This window comes from Corvus cornix, chromosome 11, assembly GCF_000738735.6.
Source record: "Corvus cornix cornix isolate S_Up_H32 chromosome 11, ASM73873v5, whole genome shotgun sequence".
In the NCBI taxonomy this organism is placed as follows: Eukaryota; Metazoa; Chordata; class Aves; order Passeriformes; family Corvidae; genus Corvus; species Corvus cornix.
The window spans coordinates 6,541,408-6,557,380 of record NC_046341.1 but is presented as its reverse complement, the minus strand read 5'-3'; the positions used below and the strand labels follow the sequence as shown (position 1 = coordinate 6,557,380).

Genomic DNA, 15,973 nt, shown 5'->3' with positions numbered 1-15,973 from the left:
CCGCAGCCATGGCGGCGCCCAGGGGGCTTCACGCGCCGCGTGAGGGACGCCCAATCCTACGGCAGGAGATGGGCGGGGAGGCGGGACTTGGTGTGACGGACAGACACAGCAGCCAATGAGAGATCAGCTCGGGGCCGCGTCATCCCCGCGGTCAGCGCTACGGTGAGGGGCTCCGGGCTCTCGGGCTGTGCCCGTATCGGGGTCTCGGGGCGGCCGCCTCCTGACGATGCTCTGCCCCAGGGAGCCCGGGACACCTCCAGTCTCTGCAGACACATCCTGCTCGGTGTCACCGTACCCTTCCATGCCTAGCTCCGTGAGGGCTCAGGGACCTCAGATCAATGTGCTTGCGAGCCCCGTCAGCCCCACAGGGCTGTGAGGTTCAGGCGGAGGGCAGGATGGCTTTTGGCGACCCTGCAGAGGGCAGAGCACCCAAGGAGGAGCCTCTGTAAAGCCACCACGGGCCGACTGAGGACAGCTCTTCTCACACTGCTCCTCATCCTCCCCAGCATCACACGGGAGGCTCCTGGCCGGCTCCCAGCAGTTGGGAGAGGAAGACCGTGGTGGCACGTTCTGTATTTTCCTCGTTCACTTCAAGGGAGTGGGGAGCTCCTGAGGAGCTCTGCAGCCATGGACAGCTGTTGCTGTGGACACTGTATAGTGCCTGGTATAGCTGCTCCTGATGGGGCACCCTGTGTGCTATTAACAGCAGCATTGTCATTTCCTGCTCTCCTTTCTCCTTGGCAGAGAACACCATGGAATATTGCTGTGGAGCTGGAAGAGACTCTGATAGGAGAGGAGCTCTGTGGAGTCAGCAGAAGGCAAGACATTAACCTTTAGTTCCCCCAGCACCACAGCTGGGAAGACTGGGAAGGCACTTCCTGCTGGAGAAGGTCTTGGCTTCATCAGTGCCAGGAAACGTGAGAACCAGAATAGAAATCAAAGGGAAGGAAGCAAACAAGTACACATCATTATGCAATTGTGAGATGAGTGGAGATGACTTGAATGCAGAGAGGAAGTGAACATCAGAAAGAGCATGGGAAGAGATGAAGAGGTCCAGAGGGGAGAGCAAGAGGAACACAGAACCTCTCACTTGTCATTCCTGTGGATCTGGTACCCTCTTATCGGCAAATATTATGCTGGTGTTGCTGTTTCCTCATGTGGGTTGGTTTGCAGATGAGACCTCAGCTTCAGCCAGGAGGTTGCACTGGCTGGTGGAGAAGAGCTCCAGTGAACACCCTTTCTTCTAGAGACACGTGTGGCTGGGCTGTATGTGCCCAGCACGGTGTGGAGGGTGGTTACTGTGGATGCTGATAGAAGCTAAAGGGGAGGAAATGGCAGATGGGAGGAGGTTTTGCTCTGAACTCAAAGAGGAAAAGCAGTGGCAGGCAGTGGGGAGCAGCAGAGATTGCACCCGCAGAAGCTGGGGAGACAGAGCGACCTGCACCTGCTGAGTGCTGCCCATGTCCCTTTTGTGGCAGGGGTGACACAAGCTGTGTCTGGCCTGGTGGATGTTCCTGTCCTAGTGTCCCTCATGCCTGAGGTGGCAGGGGAATACAGGGGCTGGGCTGGAGCTGGGATCTGGGTACTCGTGGCCAGAGCAGGGGGCAGGGCTCTGCAGGGCCGTGTACATCCCACAACCAGAACACTCAGATCAAGCCCATCCCCATGTCAAACCGCAGGTCCCTGGGGGCTGGCAGGGTGTGTGGGTTCCCACCTGAGCTCAGCGAGCACACCCGATCACCAGGTGGGTGTGGACATCACCCCACCCCCGCCGTGACAGCAGCACTGCTTCCTCCAAGGGGTCCATTCCCCGGTGTAAAACAAAACAGACTGGGGAGGTGTGGGGAGGTGGTGCTGTAGGAAACTGGGGAAGCGGCAGGGAGCTGCTGGACTGGACCCTAGAGTAGTGGGAAATGGCCATCAGCAGCTCCCGCATGCATTACTTGGGTCTCGGGGCCAAGAATGTATGGTCAGGATGAAACTGGAGGAGGAAACAGAGAAGAGAGGAGATAAGAATTGGGCTGAGGCAAGAGAAGGGGAAGAGAGGGGAAGCCTGTGAGCACAGAGGGAACTGCCTGGCCCAGTGGCGAAGGGGCGAGGTCCCAGCAAGGCTTCCTCTCCCCTCGGCTGAGCAGTGACCCCCACGCTGCAGGCAGGGACGGAGGCTCCCGACCGATCCCACCAGGCACCCAGCGTGGTCACCAGTAGGCTGTTGGGAAGCATGGAGCTCTGGCTAACCAACACCTTTCTGCCCCTGCTGCTCCTTACCTGGCTGCCAGTTGGTGAGTCCCCCAGTGCCCTTGCCTCTGCTCTGAGCTCTTCCCTCTTTGCTTATGCCTGCAGAAGGTGTCAGAAGTGCCTGCTGCTGCCTTTTCCTCTCCTCTTGCATCGTTTAGCCCGTCTTCTGTGCCAGCACCTTGCCATGTGCCTTGCAGAGGGGTCCCCCTTGCAACTGTGCACACACAGGCTGTGAGCTCGGGGGGCTTCAAACCAGCTTCGCCTTCAGCAGCAGGGAGAGAAAACAGTCAGGGGGGAAGGAAACAGGAACGCTTATAAGCCTGATTATTGCAGAGGGGGTCAGCTTCACATGGCAGATGTGGATATTCCTTAACCCAAAACCAACTGTTTATAGGGGTTTTTTTCCAGCAGGACTTGCTCACCAGATTTCTGCCACAGTTGATGTGTTGGTAGGGTTAGATCTCATCTTGCAGTGTCTGCCCCAGGCAGGCTCGAGCAGCCCTGCCAGGGAGGTGAAGTGGTTTAATGTCACCTGAAACAATGGAAAACAGCAGAATGATATGGAGAAGAAAAATCATCTGGCCCAGCTCATCTTTGCCAGCATGAACAAAGCACATGCAGGAACGTACATACGCAGGATGGAGAGCACAACACATCCAAGAACAGATGTTCTGAACTGAGCAAGGGTGGTAAGGGACAGAAGTCCTCTAACACCCCTTAGAGTGGAAAGAAGGGACTGAAGAGAGGTGAGAGAGGGAGGACTCAGCTGAGAACATGTGAAGATGAATTCAGCTCAGAGATTCAGCAGTGATTCTGAAGTACTTCAGAGTGAGCATTAGGGGGTGGGATGAAGCCAGAGAGGCTGCAGGGATCTGCCTACTATATTTTCTTTGCTTCTCTAGGCCTGACCATTCTCCACTGCCAATCCCTCAGTCCCACCTCATGCTCCATGAAATGGTGGAGCCTGAGGCACTTCCTGTTTGGGTGCCTGTGTCACAGGAGGAGGAGGTGCCTGCCCCCTGATCCTCACGTTTTCAGTCCTTCCTGAGACACAGAAAAGTTTGTGCACTGCACAGTGTCCAGTGGCACTAGTCAACATGCAACATTCCAGTGTTGAGTGCTGAGGAATGCTTAGCAGTCAGATTTGGAAGAGATCATCAGCTGGTGCAGGAAAGGACAGTCATTTCACCTTGTCTTTCATGAGTGACACTTGGGACATGACCCTGAAAGATCATAAATATTTCTGCTATCACTTCTGGTTTTGTTTCTTCCAGGAACAGTCAGTGAGCTGGAAGAGCCAGGCACCACTGTGCAGTGCGAGATTTGTTTGGAGAATCTCACAATGCAGGTGCATAGGTGCAAACTTAAATGTCTGGAAGTGAAGAATCAAACCAACATTGTGGTTCCAGGAGAAAACTGTATGAATTTCACCAGCTCAAACATGAGTACAGCCCACACAGGGATCTGTATGTGTAGGGTCTTCATCACAAGATCAAACTCGACAGACACTGGAAACAGCACACAAGCAGCAGTTCTCAGTAAGTGGCCGTGGGTCCGTGTCCATGGGGAAGATGAGTGGGCAGAGAAGGATGCTATATCCAGTGCTTTTCTGGTTCCTCCATGTGTTGTTTCCCCTGAAACCATCCCAAGAACTGGAGGAGCCAACCCAGCAAGGCACCTTTTGGCAGATCCCACCATGGAGCTTCTGGGCCATTGGTTCCTTGAAATAGGACCTGCTGTATACTCCAGCTGCCATGGCTGGAGCTATGGTGGCAGGAGCAGGACAGCCCAGACTGTGGGTTCAAGGCTCCTGCTCCAAAGCAGAGCAGGGTGCAGGGTGTTCTCTGCCCCTGGACAGTCTCTCTCTCATGTTTCTGCCTTTCAGGCTGTGGCTCTGCAGAATCTCAGACCGATGTCACAGAGAAGATCTGGACAGGTACATCCCCACAGTCCCCTGACTGCTAGAGTGGGGGCCAGGAGGAGTCTTCAGGGAAAAAGAGGGAGGAGCAGTAAGGGGAAAAACATCCAGATGTTTTCCCATGAGTGGGTGGGACCAACTGCCAGACTGGGCTAGGCACCAGTGGATCAGAGGCTCTGATGCTGGGAAGGGGCTCTGATGTTCCAACTACCCCCTGGTTGAGTTGGGATGAGTTTGGAGACCGTTCCCCACAGGATTTTGTCAGCACCCTGATGCTGTGGGTGGTTCACGGTCTGGAAGCCCAAGTCTTGGAAGAATCTAACCCTGCCATGAAGAAGGCAATGGCAGCATGTATCCCTGCATGGGGGGATGGTGGCTCACAAGTGCCTCTGTGATGTTTTGTGTGCAGGACTCAACCTCCTCCTGTGCATCCTCTTTGGCTTTGCAGTCGGGACGCTCCTTTACATGCCAGTAATTGGCTTCCTGCTGTGGCAGTGCAGAAGGAACAGAACAGGTTGGCATTTCTTCCTCAACTGTTGGTCTGGACAGAGCCAGGCTTGGGAGATGTCCATCTTTGACATCCTACTGCTCCTGCTCACTCTGTGTTCCCTTCATAAGTCTGTCCTCCTGAACAAGCTGTCCCAGCATGGTGAGAAGGTTCACCCCTCTCCCTTCCTTCTGGCCAGTTGCTGGTGGGAGTCTGGTTATGGCACAACCTGTTGTGTGATTGAAACAGGTCTTGCATATCCAGAAGTGTTCATCTCAGGGCTCTCATCCAGCCCCTCCAAGGGCTTTTAAGGCCTTTCCAATCCCTCCAGCCCTTTGGCTATCTTCAGAACCACAGAGCCACAGTGCCGCATCCTCTCCTGCAACAAAAGCAGGACCAATGCAGATGTTGGCTTTGTTCTTTCATTATTTTCTTAATTTAAAATAATGATCATTGTCATTGTTTTGACTACTGTGTTTAAACTAGGTTTCCTTTTTCAGGAGAGCTCATGAGTGGGGAAGTGGTGAAGGGGAATCGGGTCAGTATGGTAAGCCAGGGACAGCTTTGCACCTATTGCTTCCTCCTCCCTGTCAAAAAAAGCATTGGCTGTTGAATACCCACTTAAAGGATTTCACAGTAAAATCAGCTTTGCTTTCTGAAAACATGGTTCTAAACACTTATTAATTCCTATTAAATAAGGGCTTATGAGTGTTTGAGTAGGTGGCATTTCTGAGCAAGCTGGGTAATGCTTGGGCAGCACAAAGAGTTGTGCCAGTGGAAAAATATTAGCAGGGAAGACACAGAAAGAAAAGCCAAGGCTCTACTCATTGCTCTCTCCCTGCAGGTGGCCCCAGTGACAGGGACCGCAGACCTGACCTATGCCAACCTGAATTTTAGAAACAAGGGGACAGGATCTGCTTCCTCCAACATCATTTACACTGAGATCAAGCCATCACAACAGAAGCAGAGTGGTGGGGATGGCAGTGCTGCCAGCACAGAGGTGGATGTCTCCCCCAAGGAAGAGGGCGAATGAGGGAGGGTGAGCAGCTTGTTGTCCACCTGTTGGGGTCATCCTCCTCAAAAACTAGGTGTTAGCTCATACAGCAGTGCAATCTTGGTGACCAAAGCCACCTATTACCCCAAGTGGCTGCACAACCCTGCTTTATGTTCCCCTGGAAGAAGCCATGTCTCACGGTGAGGACAGGGCTCTTGAGCCCATTTTCCCCTTGCCTTCTGCAGTTCCAAGCACTGCCAAGCCTCAGCAACTCTTTTCAGTGTCTCCTGTCACTGACAGAGGCTCCTCTAGCTACTTGCTCCATGTTTCAGGAATGACACTGTGCACTGTGTGGCCAACATGGTGTTCAGGAAGAGCTTGGTCCTGGATGTGCTGGGTCGCATGGCCGTGAGAAATCCTGGAGGAATTTTCTGGATTTTCTCTGGTGCAGGCACCTGCTGTGATGTGTGTTGACCTTGCTCTGTTTCACTCACTTGAAACACAAGGGGCAAGGATGGAAAAGCATTTCTTGTTTCACAGAGGTGCTGCTGCAGTGATGCACATGGATCTACTTTGTACTGGGAGTGGTTAGGTGTTTTTGCTGGTTTGGTGGTGAATACCCTTCTCGTGGGTAGAGCACTCTCTTTTGTGCCCTCTTTTATTGATACTGTTGTGTTTATTGTGAGTTTTTCAGTAAAAATGTGATTCCCACTTGTAGTCTCTGCTGGTATTTCCTCTGCTGTTGGAAGAGGATGGGGGAAGAGGGGCAGCTTGAGTGGAGTTAATTTTCCTGCTGGGTTTGAAACCACCGCATAGCTCTGATGATTTAGTGTTACAGCCACAACAGATGCTCAGGTTCAGAGATGACCCCAAAAAGGTAGTCCAGATCTTCTGGATTATTCTCAGAGCATATGATCCAACTTGGGCAGATGTCCAACCATTATTTGAAGTGGTGTTTGCCCTACACAAGTGTATAAAATCCAGGAGTGTAATCAAAGAAGGGGAAGAAGCAGCTGGGGGAAAACCATGGCCAATGGCTGACACAGAATGGGATCATAGTATGGAAGCAGTGAGGAACACCTTGAGATGGTGTGGAGATGGACTTTGAGAATCCTAGGAGTGAGTAGAATGAAAACAGATCAGAGTAAAGTGGGGGACTGTCAGTAAGGGTTGACAGAGCACCCACTGGATTTCTAAGTTCAATTAGCTAAACAAATGAGAATGTATGGAGGGGCTAACCTTGAAAATTGATCATTGAGTTAGAATGATTCAATGTGGGGATTGTAGACAGGAAGAATAAGGAGGACCCTCCCACTGGGTTATAAGTTTGAGTGGACCCTCCTGCTTTTCAAACCTCTTCTGGCACCACAGTGCAGCTCAGTCGTCTTATTCTCAGACTTGGACAATGCTTTATGCTTAATGAATTATCCATACAAAGTTTATTATAATTTGGAGTAACTACATGGGTTAGTAATGTTCCATAGTATATGTTCAGCAAGCTATCAGTGACTTAATGAGGATCTGTCATAGGTGAGGGATCTCTCCACCTTGGATAAAGAAGGGTTCTCTTCATCTCAGGTAAGGTATTTCTAATTTTGAGAGGGCTCCCAGCCCAAGAGGAGGGTCACTGGTGTGCAGTCCAGCTGCAGTTCAGGGACAGCTCTAATTGGCCTTTTCCTGATAACAATATTGATAGAGTGAAGTAGTTGCCTGCTGGTCAATAGGACAGACAAGATAGATTTTGGTTTAGTACTAATATCCTGTAAGGTGAGAAGTGAAGTGTATCTGTCATGGGCCAGGTTCTCACACTCACCCCATCAGCTCCTCTGCCAGGCATGACATCATCAGCACTTGCATGACCAAGTTCCATTCAATGCCCCATCAATATTCCTGCCACCAGTGACATAAACACCTGCACCAGCTTGGCAGTGCTGGGGTAACTTGGACTCAAACATCTTTTTTCTGACCTAAAAGGATCCCATGATACTCTATAGTCAGGCTAGGTGGTCCTTTAGCTGGACCAGCACAACCCTTCTCATGTGTCTATAGCATGAAATTACTTATGTTGTTATTTTAAGGAGAAAAGGGTATTAAAAACCTTCAACTAAGAGGGACAGACTGCTCATGAATTCAAGAAGAGCTGATCCAGACACCTGAGACTTGTACTAACAGTGTTGGTAGCCAGTTATTATTTGCTGAGGGAAGGGGGCAAGTTTCAGAGGAGGCAAATACAGCTGCAGAGTTCTTCAGAATCCCACTGGTCAAAATAGAAGGCCATGAGGAAAACCACAAAGGATATGAGCAGAATGACATGCTCACTAAATTGCAAAGAGACAAAAATGGAAAGCTGAGGTACAAATCAATTTAAGATTAACAAGGGCTGCCAAAGGCTCTGCATTTGCTTAACTGCCTTAAAAAGAAGTGGAGGGGAAAATGTGGCTCATTGCTTCACCAGGGAAGAGTTATTGATCAATGAAATGGAGGAAGCTGGGACATTCATAGTGCTGCATTTGCATCCTCCTTTGTGCCCAAGGTTAATGGGGAATCAGATCGGGGATAGCTTTTTTAACAGGGAACCAGGCAAGAAGATATGAAATAGCCTTGGAGCAGCAACATGAGTAAGCAAGAAGGGGGGAAAGGCAGCCAGGGCTGCTGGAGGAAGTAGCTGAGGTAACCTCTCCCACGCAAGCAGGAAGGGTGGGGGCAGCATCTTTGCTCATTGGCTATTTTTAAAAAGGTGAAGCAGCTACTACAGCCAGAGCTGAGCCTCCAAATTTCACTTCTCAAAAAGATGCTATCACAAGCAGCTAAGCAAACGTGTGAAGATAAAGCAGTAACGCAGTAATGCTCTCCTTGCCCCAAACACCTCCATGTGGAGAGGGCCCCTTGTCCTTGTGTGCACCCAGGGCAGGTGGGTGAAACATCCCTGATGGGTTTTCCTGCCAGGAGCATGGAATGTGTCCTTGCTGCCCCTCAAGCTCTGCTGGCCATACAAAGGAAGGCTGACTCATGCAGAGAAACAAAAGTAAAACTGCTGCTTCTCCCAGTTTGGGCAAGAGGAAAGTGGAGTTCAGGGTAAGGGATGCCTTTTATCAGGGACATCATAGAGATCTGATTTTCTCCTACCAGTGAGGCTGAGAAAAGGCAATAAAACTCTCAAACGCCGTAAGTGTGCAGAGGCTTTTGCCCACTTCCTTACATCATGAGCTAGGATCAGCAAGTTGGTTGGACAGGTGGTTTACCACACAACTGCTGTCTCCTTGGCAGCAGTTCTTGCTTATGACAGACGCAAGGACTGGGGAAGAGTGAAAGATAGGTGATGCAACCTAATATTTGAACAGTTTGAGAAATCCCTGAGAGGCCAAGAAGAAGGAGAAACACACTTAGAATACCACTCGTACCAGCCTTAAAACAAAGGCTTTATTATTGGTCACTTTTATTTCAAGAACAGAGCAGCCTTTCATCCCAGCACCCTCCATGAGTTTAGTAACTCAGGTAGCACACAATAAGCAGTCACATCCTGTAGCGCAAGAGCCCCAAACAAAACAATCCCCACTGAGACACTGGATGTGGGCTTTCCTCCTCCCCCTCCCTGGGTGAGAAGCAAGCCCGGCACAAAATGTGAACAGCACCCTCATCCCACACCTGCAGGATGCTTCACTAGCAGTAACTACACAAATAAATAGTATCTCACAGAGAGGGAGCAGATGGCGACCAAAGATCATCTAGAGATTAAGTTATTGCTATGTTCTTAAGTATTTGACACTGCAGGTAACTCACTTGGGTGACCACCAAGAGAGGTGACAGTCTCAGATTGCCCTTGTGTTATCAGTTTAGTTTCATCAGCTCCCTGCCTTAAAGGCAGGAGTTCTTGGTGGGACTGAAACTTTGTCATTTTGCTGGAAACAGCTGGGGGTAGGGGACTCCCAAAACACCTGGAAATTGATCATGCCTGCCAGCCTTTCCTAAGAAGATCATGCACACTGCTAAGAGTACATACTGCTAAGTGTACATACTGCTCAAGCTCCTGACTTGCCACAGGAGCTGCTGAGCCATCTCCACATGATAAGGGGCTGCAGGTTCAAATTTCAAAGAGAGCAGGAGCCCACTCATGCCGGGGGCTGAGCCAGAGCTGCTGATTCACCAGGGAAAATCAGGACTAATTAGAGCTGTAGGACAGGGGCATGGGAAATGCCACAGGCACACAAGGACAACCTGACACGTGACTGTACTTCCCTCTGCTGGTGGGACACGCTGTGACATCCAGCGTCCAGGATCAAGTCAGGTCAGCCAAAACAAGGTGTAACATGAAGTCTAATACATGACTTGTCACCAGAGGATCAGGTAGCCCAAGGCTGATGGCAAGCGGTGAGCTCACAGCAGTGTCAGTGCCCGCAGTGTCCCTCCACACATGGAGTATTAGCTGGAGAGCATGAGTTTGAGAGGATGAGGACTGCAGGAAGAACCTCAGAGTGACGGAAAAGCAGCAGAGTCCTTGGCAGGACATGTCTTTGTTAGGCATCGTGCAGCTGGTTCTCTTGCAGGAGAATCTTCTCTCCAGGCTTGAAGGCAGGCATCCCCAGGTAAGGGCAGCTGGCACAGCGGAATGCATCCCCCAGGTAGCACTGGCAAGGGAAAGAGAAGCACTGTCTGTTATCAGGTGCCACTTTCAGGTTTCTTCCCGTGACATGGTTTCTCCAGCTCAAGAGATGTCTCATGCTCCTCAGCATGTAAGAGCACAGAAACTGCTTCCCTTCTACCCTCTTCTCAACACATCTGGTTAGTGTGGATGGCAGAGCTGTGCAGGCATTGGGCTCACACAGAAATGTCTCCACCCCACCCGGTGTGCCCAGGCTGGGGGAGTCCCCTGAGCTCCCCAAAGGCAGCCCTCCTTGAGCAGATCCCTGGTTAGCTTCTGAGCAGGGGGAAAAGGCTCACTGCTCACTCTGACTCCCCTAGGAAGACAGAAAAGACAGCATGTGCTGGTACAGAGCACGTGAGCACAGGGCAAAGGCTGGAGCTCTGCAGAAGCTGCAGAGGCAGTGTGTGGAAGCAGTGATCCAGCTCAGACAGCAGTTACTAGGGAATGCAATTCTTACACAGAGATCATATACTGCAAACCACAGTACAGAGACAAAAATTACTAATTACATTTCCACAGGCAGATTTGGGCTGTGAGCTCTTCTTCTCCTGTTCCAGTTCTTCAGCCAGGCCACATGTGCTGGAGAAAAACAAAGAAGTCACCTGCATCTTTCTGCTTAAAGGTCATGAGTCATCAACACTTGTGCCAGCCCTACTCATGTGCAACAGCCCTCACAGCTGACTCTGGGACTCACGCTCCTCACTTTGTTCTTCAGCACCATCGTTTGTATAGCAAGTGTTGAAACACTCCTCAAGTTAAAACTGAGTGGGAAATGACACTACAGCACTCGCTACTTGTGCTGTTTCTCCTTGGAATGTGAGAAACCAGGGTTTTAGGCAAGCTGCACAAGCTATGCAGCCACCTCCAGCATGGCTGTTGATAATACACACCATTGTGATAATTTGTAGCAGTCACAGGCCAATTTTCATTGTATTTGTGTTTACATTCCAATAACTAAGATAAGAAAGTACATGAACCAAGACAATAAGGCTCTGAAGAACAGCAAATTGCCTACAATCATTTTTAAATCCCTCCAACTCTTAAGAGTTTAATGCTCCAGTTGAAAGGTTCACCGATACTGACCAGTTCTTGCAGGCTTTCTTTTTGCCCATTTCTTTGCAGGATGGAGCTCTGAGGGATGATGGATCTGGCTTTTTCAAATCTTCTGAATCCAACAGCTCATCAGAGTCCAAAAGATCCTGAAAACACACCATGGGAAACAAAATGCAGGAAATGGACTTTTCAGTAGGGAATGACACTGCTAAGTTACGTTCGAAGACATGGTGCTATCTGTACACAGGCATTAAAGTGCTGCAGCTGTGCCCTCTTATCCCTGCCTCCTCTCTGCCCTCACCACACCACTGAGCTCTCCAGACCCCATGAAGGAGATGAGCTATTTTGTCTTAGGGAGATTTTTCTACCTCTGAAGTTGTAAAGCTTCCTAACAGGCATGACTGAAAGTATTTAGAATAGGAAAGAATGGGGAGAGAGAAAGAATAGCAAAGCCTCACAAAAAAAACCACTTACCATCTCTTCATCATTCATATCATTGGCAGACAGTGTCCACAGCTTGGCAGCAGCTGGGTCCACAGAGGGTTTTCCTGGAGTCAAAACAAAGGAAGAAACAGCAGTTATTGCAGCATTTACCCCATCTACTCCCAACAAATAAAGAGTTCAAGCAATTCTGGAAAGCCCGACTTCATAGGTTTTTACTGTAGCACTCCCTGCTTGGGAACTGTCTCCCTGTTCCAAGTGATGCCTGTCACTGATAGCCAGGAAATCCAGATATTCAGCATGCTCCACTCCTTACCTGAAGGACCAGGTGTCTTGGCAAAGGACAGTTTGAGCTGACTGGAGGATCCCACTTCGAAATTGGGCTTCCTGCCTTCTATCTGAACAATGAGAAGGTCATTGCCTTGGTAACCCAGATGTTCTCCGACAGACTGGACCTCCTCTGGGCTCAGCGCTTCCTTTTGCAGCTGCAAAGTAAGATTTTAAGTTAACCTCATGCAGAACCCCTTCTTTTAGCACCAAGCCCAGCATTCCAGTGAACAGATAGTCAGTACTTTCAATCCTGAAGAAAAACACCACGCTGACAATAACTAAAGTTTGTGCCAGGCAGTGGCCATTTACAGCAAACCAGGGTAGCTAAAAACTTCATCTCCCAGCAAATCCCCAAGCAACTGCCCGAAGGCATTTCTGGAAATGGTGAACACATGCCTACCTCCTTCACTTCCACCAACCCAGAGAGAGTCAGAGTTGTGAGGAGCTTGGCTGCTGTCTTGATTTTGCCATTGCTTCCTGCAAGACACAAAAGCAGAGGGTAGGAGGAGGCAAGAACAAGAATACAGCTCACTGAGAAACCTGGAAGAGCAAGAACTTTAGAGGGAAGTTCTTGAGCCAAACCTCTGCACTAAAATTGGGCCCTTTCTGCTTGACAGCAGGAACAAAGCAGAAAAAGCAGCAGCAGCTTGTTCATTAAAATAACAGCGTGGGGTCACAAACCCATTCTAGCTCCAAGTATGTTCTATATATGCCAAAACTTTTCTCAACCCAATCAATACCCATTGAAATAAGATAAAAAACCCAGCCTCAAACCCCAAACAAACTCACTCCCAAACATTTTTACTTATTAAAGAAAACTACTCATAAAGTTTTCAAAACATGGACTCCTAAATGAACACATTACATTAAGAAATCATCTTGTGTTCACCTTCTCATGGCTCCTCTAGCTGTACCATGGCAGGCGCTCTGGCTTTTCTCTTAAACCCCAGTCCAACCACTTTTAACCTTTTCTGGATAACTATTTCTCAACTGGCTTCTGGGGCACTCTCTTCAGCACCTGTTACCTGTTTTTAAAACCACTTTGGAAGCTCCTCAGAAACACAACATCTACAACTACTTAACATTGCACCCTGAGGAGAAAACAGTGATCACTGAAGCTTTTCAGTGTAGTTTAGGAACAAGCCTATCCAGCATTTTTGATAGAAGCAGAGTGACTGCAAACATCTCTGATGGATACCAGCTTAAGCACAGGATAAAAACCTCGTGATTTGGGTTAGTGTATCAGGAGAATGAAAATCTCTGAACATCAATTGGGGTTCCTGTCCTTTCTATTTCAGCCTAATCCTCACGAGAAATGCTATGTTGCCATGGAAGCAAGATTCTCTCACCTGATTCTGTAACCACTGGTTCTTTCAGGAGGACACGGCCCCCTGGCTTAAGTATCCGAGCTACTTCTGCCAGGAGCTCCACACTGTGCTGTGCTGTACTGCCTGGTACCATGCCCGAGAGGATTACATCAAAACTGGACTCCCTGTGAGCCGCTGAGAAGAAAGAGGAAGATGGTACAATTTTACACATGTACACATACAGCTTAATACACCAGTTCCACCTCCCTCAGCCCTCATGCTTGTGTGCAACAGCAACAACTGACTAAAGACACCAAGCATAGAAGCACGGCCAGGGTGCATCACTTCCCCTGCTGGATTGCCCAGGGTAAGAGCCAGCAGCAGGTGATGTTCTGAGTGCTGACTCCCAAAGCAGGAAGGTGTTGGCTCACACAGCAGCAGAACCCTTACCCTGTTAAGGAAACAGTGAAAAATTAAGCTCATTCTTACACTGAGGCAGCTGGTTAACGTTTTCCACAGAGACACGATTATCAGCTCCCACCAGCGCCTGGACTTTATCCACCAAATCCTTGAGGCCTTCGACCGGCGAGGAGCTGTCCCAGACGACGGCCACACGCTGGCCTGGAGTGACTCCATACTCCCCCATTTCAGCAGCAGCAAACCTGGCAGTGGCTGGGAGAGGAACAGGGCGGGAGAGGGAGAGGAAGGATAAGTGCTGAGCACAGCACAAACCTCTGTGCACTGTGACGTAATTGGTTGAGGTGTTTTTTAATAAATGGGGATAATTTTCTGGAGGCAGGCAGCACAAAGTTCCCACAAGTTGTGCGTTAAAAGGACATGAAGAAAGAGCTACACTTCAGGCCATAACTCAGTTTCTCTCCCGTTCAGGCACTAGTTTTGCTGGAAGACTGCATGCTGTGCTTTAAAGAAACCAAAAAACAACAAAAAACTCACCTGCTTTCCTTAAAAATCTGAATAAGACAGCATTTCTGAATTTCCTGAGCAGTGACAGCTATTTGAATATAAACACTGCCTTGTCTCTCCTACTCCAAACACAACCGAGCAGAGTTTGCTTACGCAGTACAACAGAAGAAAAAAGTAACTTTCAGCATTCCAGCATTCCAGATTGAGGCTCTTCCCACCGTTATGATTGGTTGCACAGGGTGAGCAAATTACAGGGAGGGAGGAGCAGAACAGAACCTTCAGTGACAGTTTTGAGAAAGCTGTCTCCACTGATACTTTATATGAGATTGTATTCTTTGTATGGCAATAGTATCCCATCATCACCAGTTCTCACAGCAGCACCAGCTACTGAACCCGATGACCTCTCCTCTTTCCTCTATCCAACATAAACCTATTTTCTTCATAATTTAACACAACCACAGAGAACAGAGAGCACTGGTGACCAGAACAGTTGCCCAGCATGTCTTCAATTAGCTGCACACCACACACCTACTTCAGGAGAGACAGCTGTAAGCAAGGTCTTTACCAGGAATCACTACATCACACATCCTGGGTAATGCCTTATTGCCACAACGCTGTCACTGAAGCACAGCTCGTGGATATGCTGTAGCAAATTTAACTGCAGTCAGGTGGGGAGTGGATTTTGACCTACAGTTCCTCTGGCTCTGGGTGCTGTGGACTCCCCCTCTCTCCTGGAAACTGCAAACAAATTCAGAATGGGGCACTCTGTGCCTTTTCTCAGCTACTCAGGTAGGAATTCACACTAAAACAACCACAATGCCAACCAGGTGGGGAATGTACACCTCGAATGTACACCGCAGGTTGTAACATCTCACAGCTGGTTTTGCATGTGTGACACAAGCTAAGCAGCTACAGCAGACAGTAACACTCATGAACACACATATTAATCCCATTAAAAAGTCACCTTTCCCAAGAAGAAAGCTGAAAATATCAAGAGATACTTAAGCTGTTAGGCTAAGGTGGGAAAGATAAACCCGAAGTGACACCTTCCTCTCTGAACAGCAGGCTGTGACCTTTCAAGATCAGTCAGAGCCCAACCTGCACCAACAGCACCACCACCTTCAGTGCCCTGAGATGCGGGGAGGAGGCCGAGGATGCCGGGTGGGTGGTGTGAGGAGGGGCCCTTATCTCCGTGTCGCACACATTTAACAGTCCCTGAGGAACAGGGAAAGGAAAGGGACTAAACAATACCGCAGGTTCCGCTTCAGCGGATCAGAAACCTGCTGTGTTGGAACGGGATGATCGTGACGGGCCCTTCCAACCCAAACCATTCCAGGGTTCTGCAGCACCTCAGGGCTGTAAACTGCAGTCTCCTGACGCAGCACAGCCAGCTTCCAGCGGCCGGGAATACTCCGGCTTCCAGCGGCCGGGAATACTCCGGCTTCCAGCGGCCGGGACGCGGCGCAAGGCTGTGGGCCCTACAGCAGGTGCGCATTTTAAGCACATGGAGAACAGGCGAAATTAAACCTCTCGGTCGCCGAGCAAGGACGGTTTGGAGGGAGCAAGGACAGGACACGTAGGGGAATTTCGTGAAGGAATTAAACACACACACACACAGTCCGTCCCCCGCCCCCCCACA

The 15,973-nt window shown here is 49.6% G+C and overlaps 2 protein-coding genes across 4 annotated transcripts; one reads left to right on the top strand and one right to left on the bottom strand.

Annotated features, from left to right (window-relative positions):
• Positions 1-65: 65 nt before the first annotated feature.
• On the top strand, positions 66-6,354 carry LOC104691800. 3 transcript variants are annotated; one of them, XM_039558542.1, is made up of 7 exons: positions 66-162; positions 745-1,110; positions 3,513-3,776; positions 4,124-4,174; positions 4,566-4,670; positions 5,144-5,190; positions 5,488-6,354. In XM_039558542.1, the coding sequence occupies exons 2-7, from the start codon at positions 1,044-1,046 to the stop codon at positions 5,674-5,676; spliced, it is 723 nt and encodes a 240-aa protein (XP_039414476.1). In that variant the 5' UTR covers positions 66-162; positions 745-1,043; the 3' UTR covers positions 5,677-6,354. The 3 variants fall into 3 exon arrangements, with proteins under 3 accessions (XP_039414476.1, XP_010401768.3, XP_019143732.3); XM_010403466.4 differs by lacking the exon at positions 66-162 and having other exon boundaries at positions 170-1,110; positions 5,144-5,181; XM_019288187.3 differs by lacking the exon at positions 66-162 and having other exon boundaries at positions 170-2,282.
• Positions 6,355-9,026: 2,672 nt separating this feature from the next.
• Positions 9,027-14,071, bottom strand: CIAPIN1 (cytokine induced apoptosis inhibitor 1). Its single transcript, XM_010403468.3, has 8 exons — positions 13,900-14,071; positions 13,453-13,605; positions 12,504-12,580; positions 12,090-12,258; positions 11,807-11,880; positions 11,363-11,478; positions 10,789-10,858; positions 9,027-10,262 (listed from the first exon to the last, which is right to left on the bottom strand). The coding sequence occupies exons 1-8, from the start codon at positions 14,054-14,056 to the stop codon at positions 10,152-10,154; spliced, it is 927 nt and encodes a 308-aa protein (XP_010401770.1). The 5' UTR covers positions 14,057-14,071; the 3' UTR covers positions 9,027-10,151.
• Between the last annotated feature and the right edge of the window lie 1,902 nt (positions 14,072-15,973).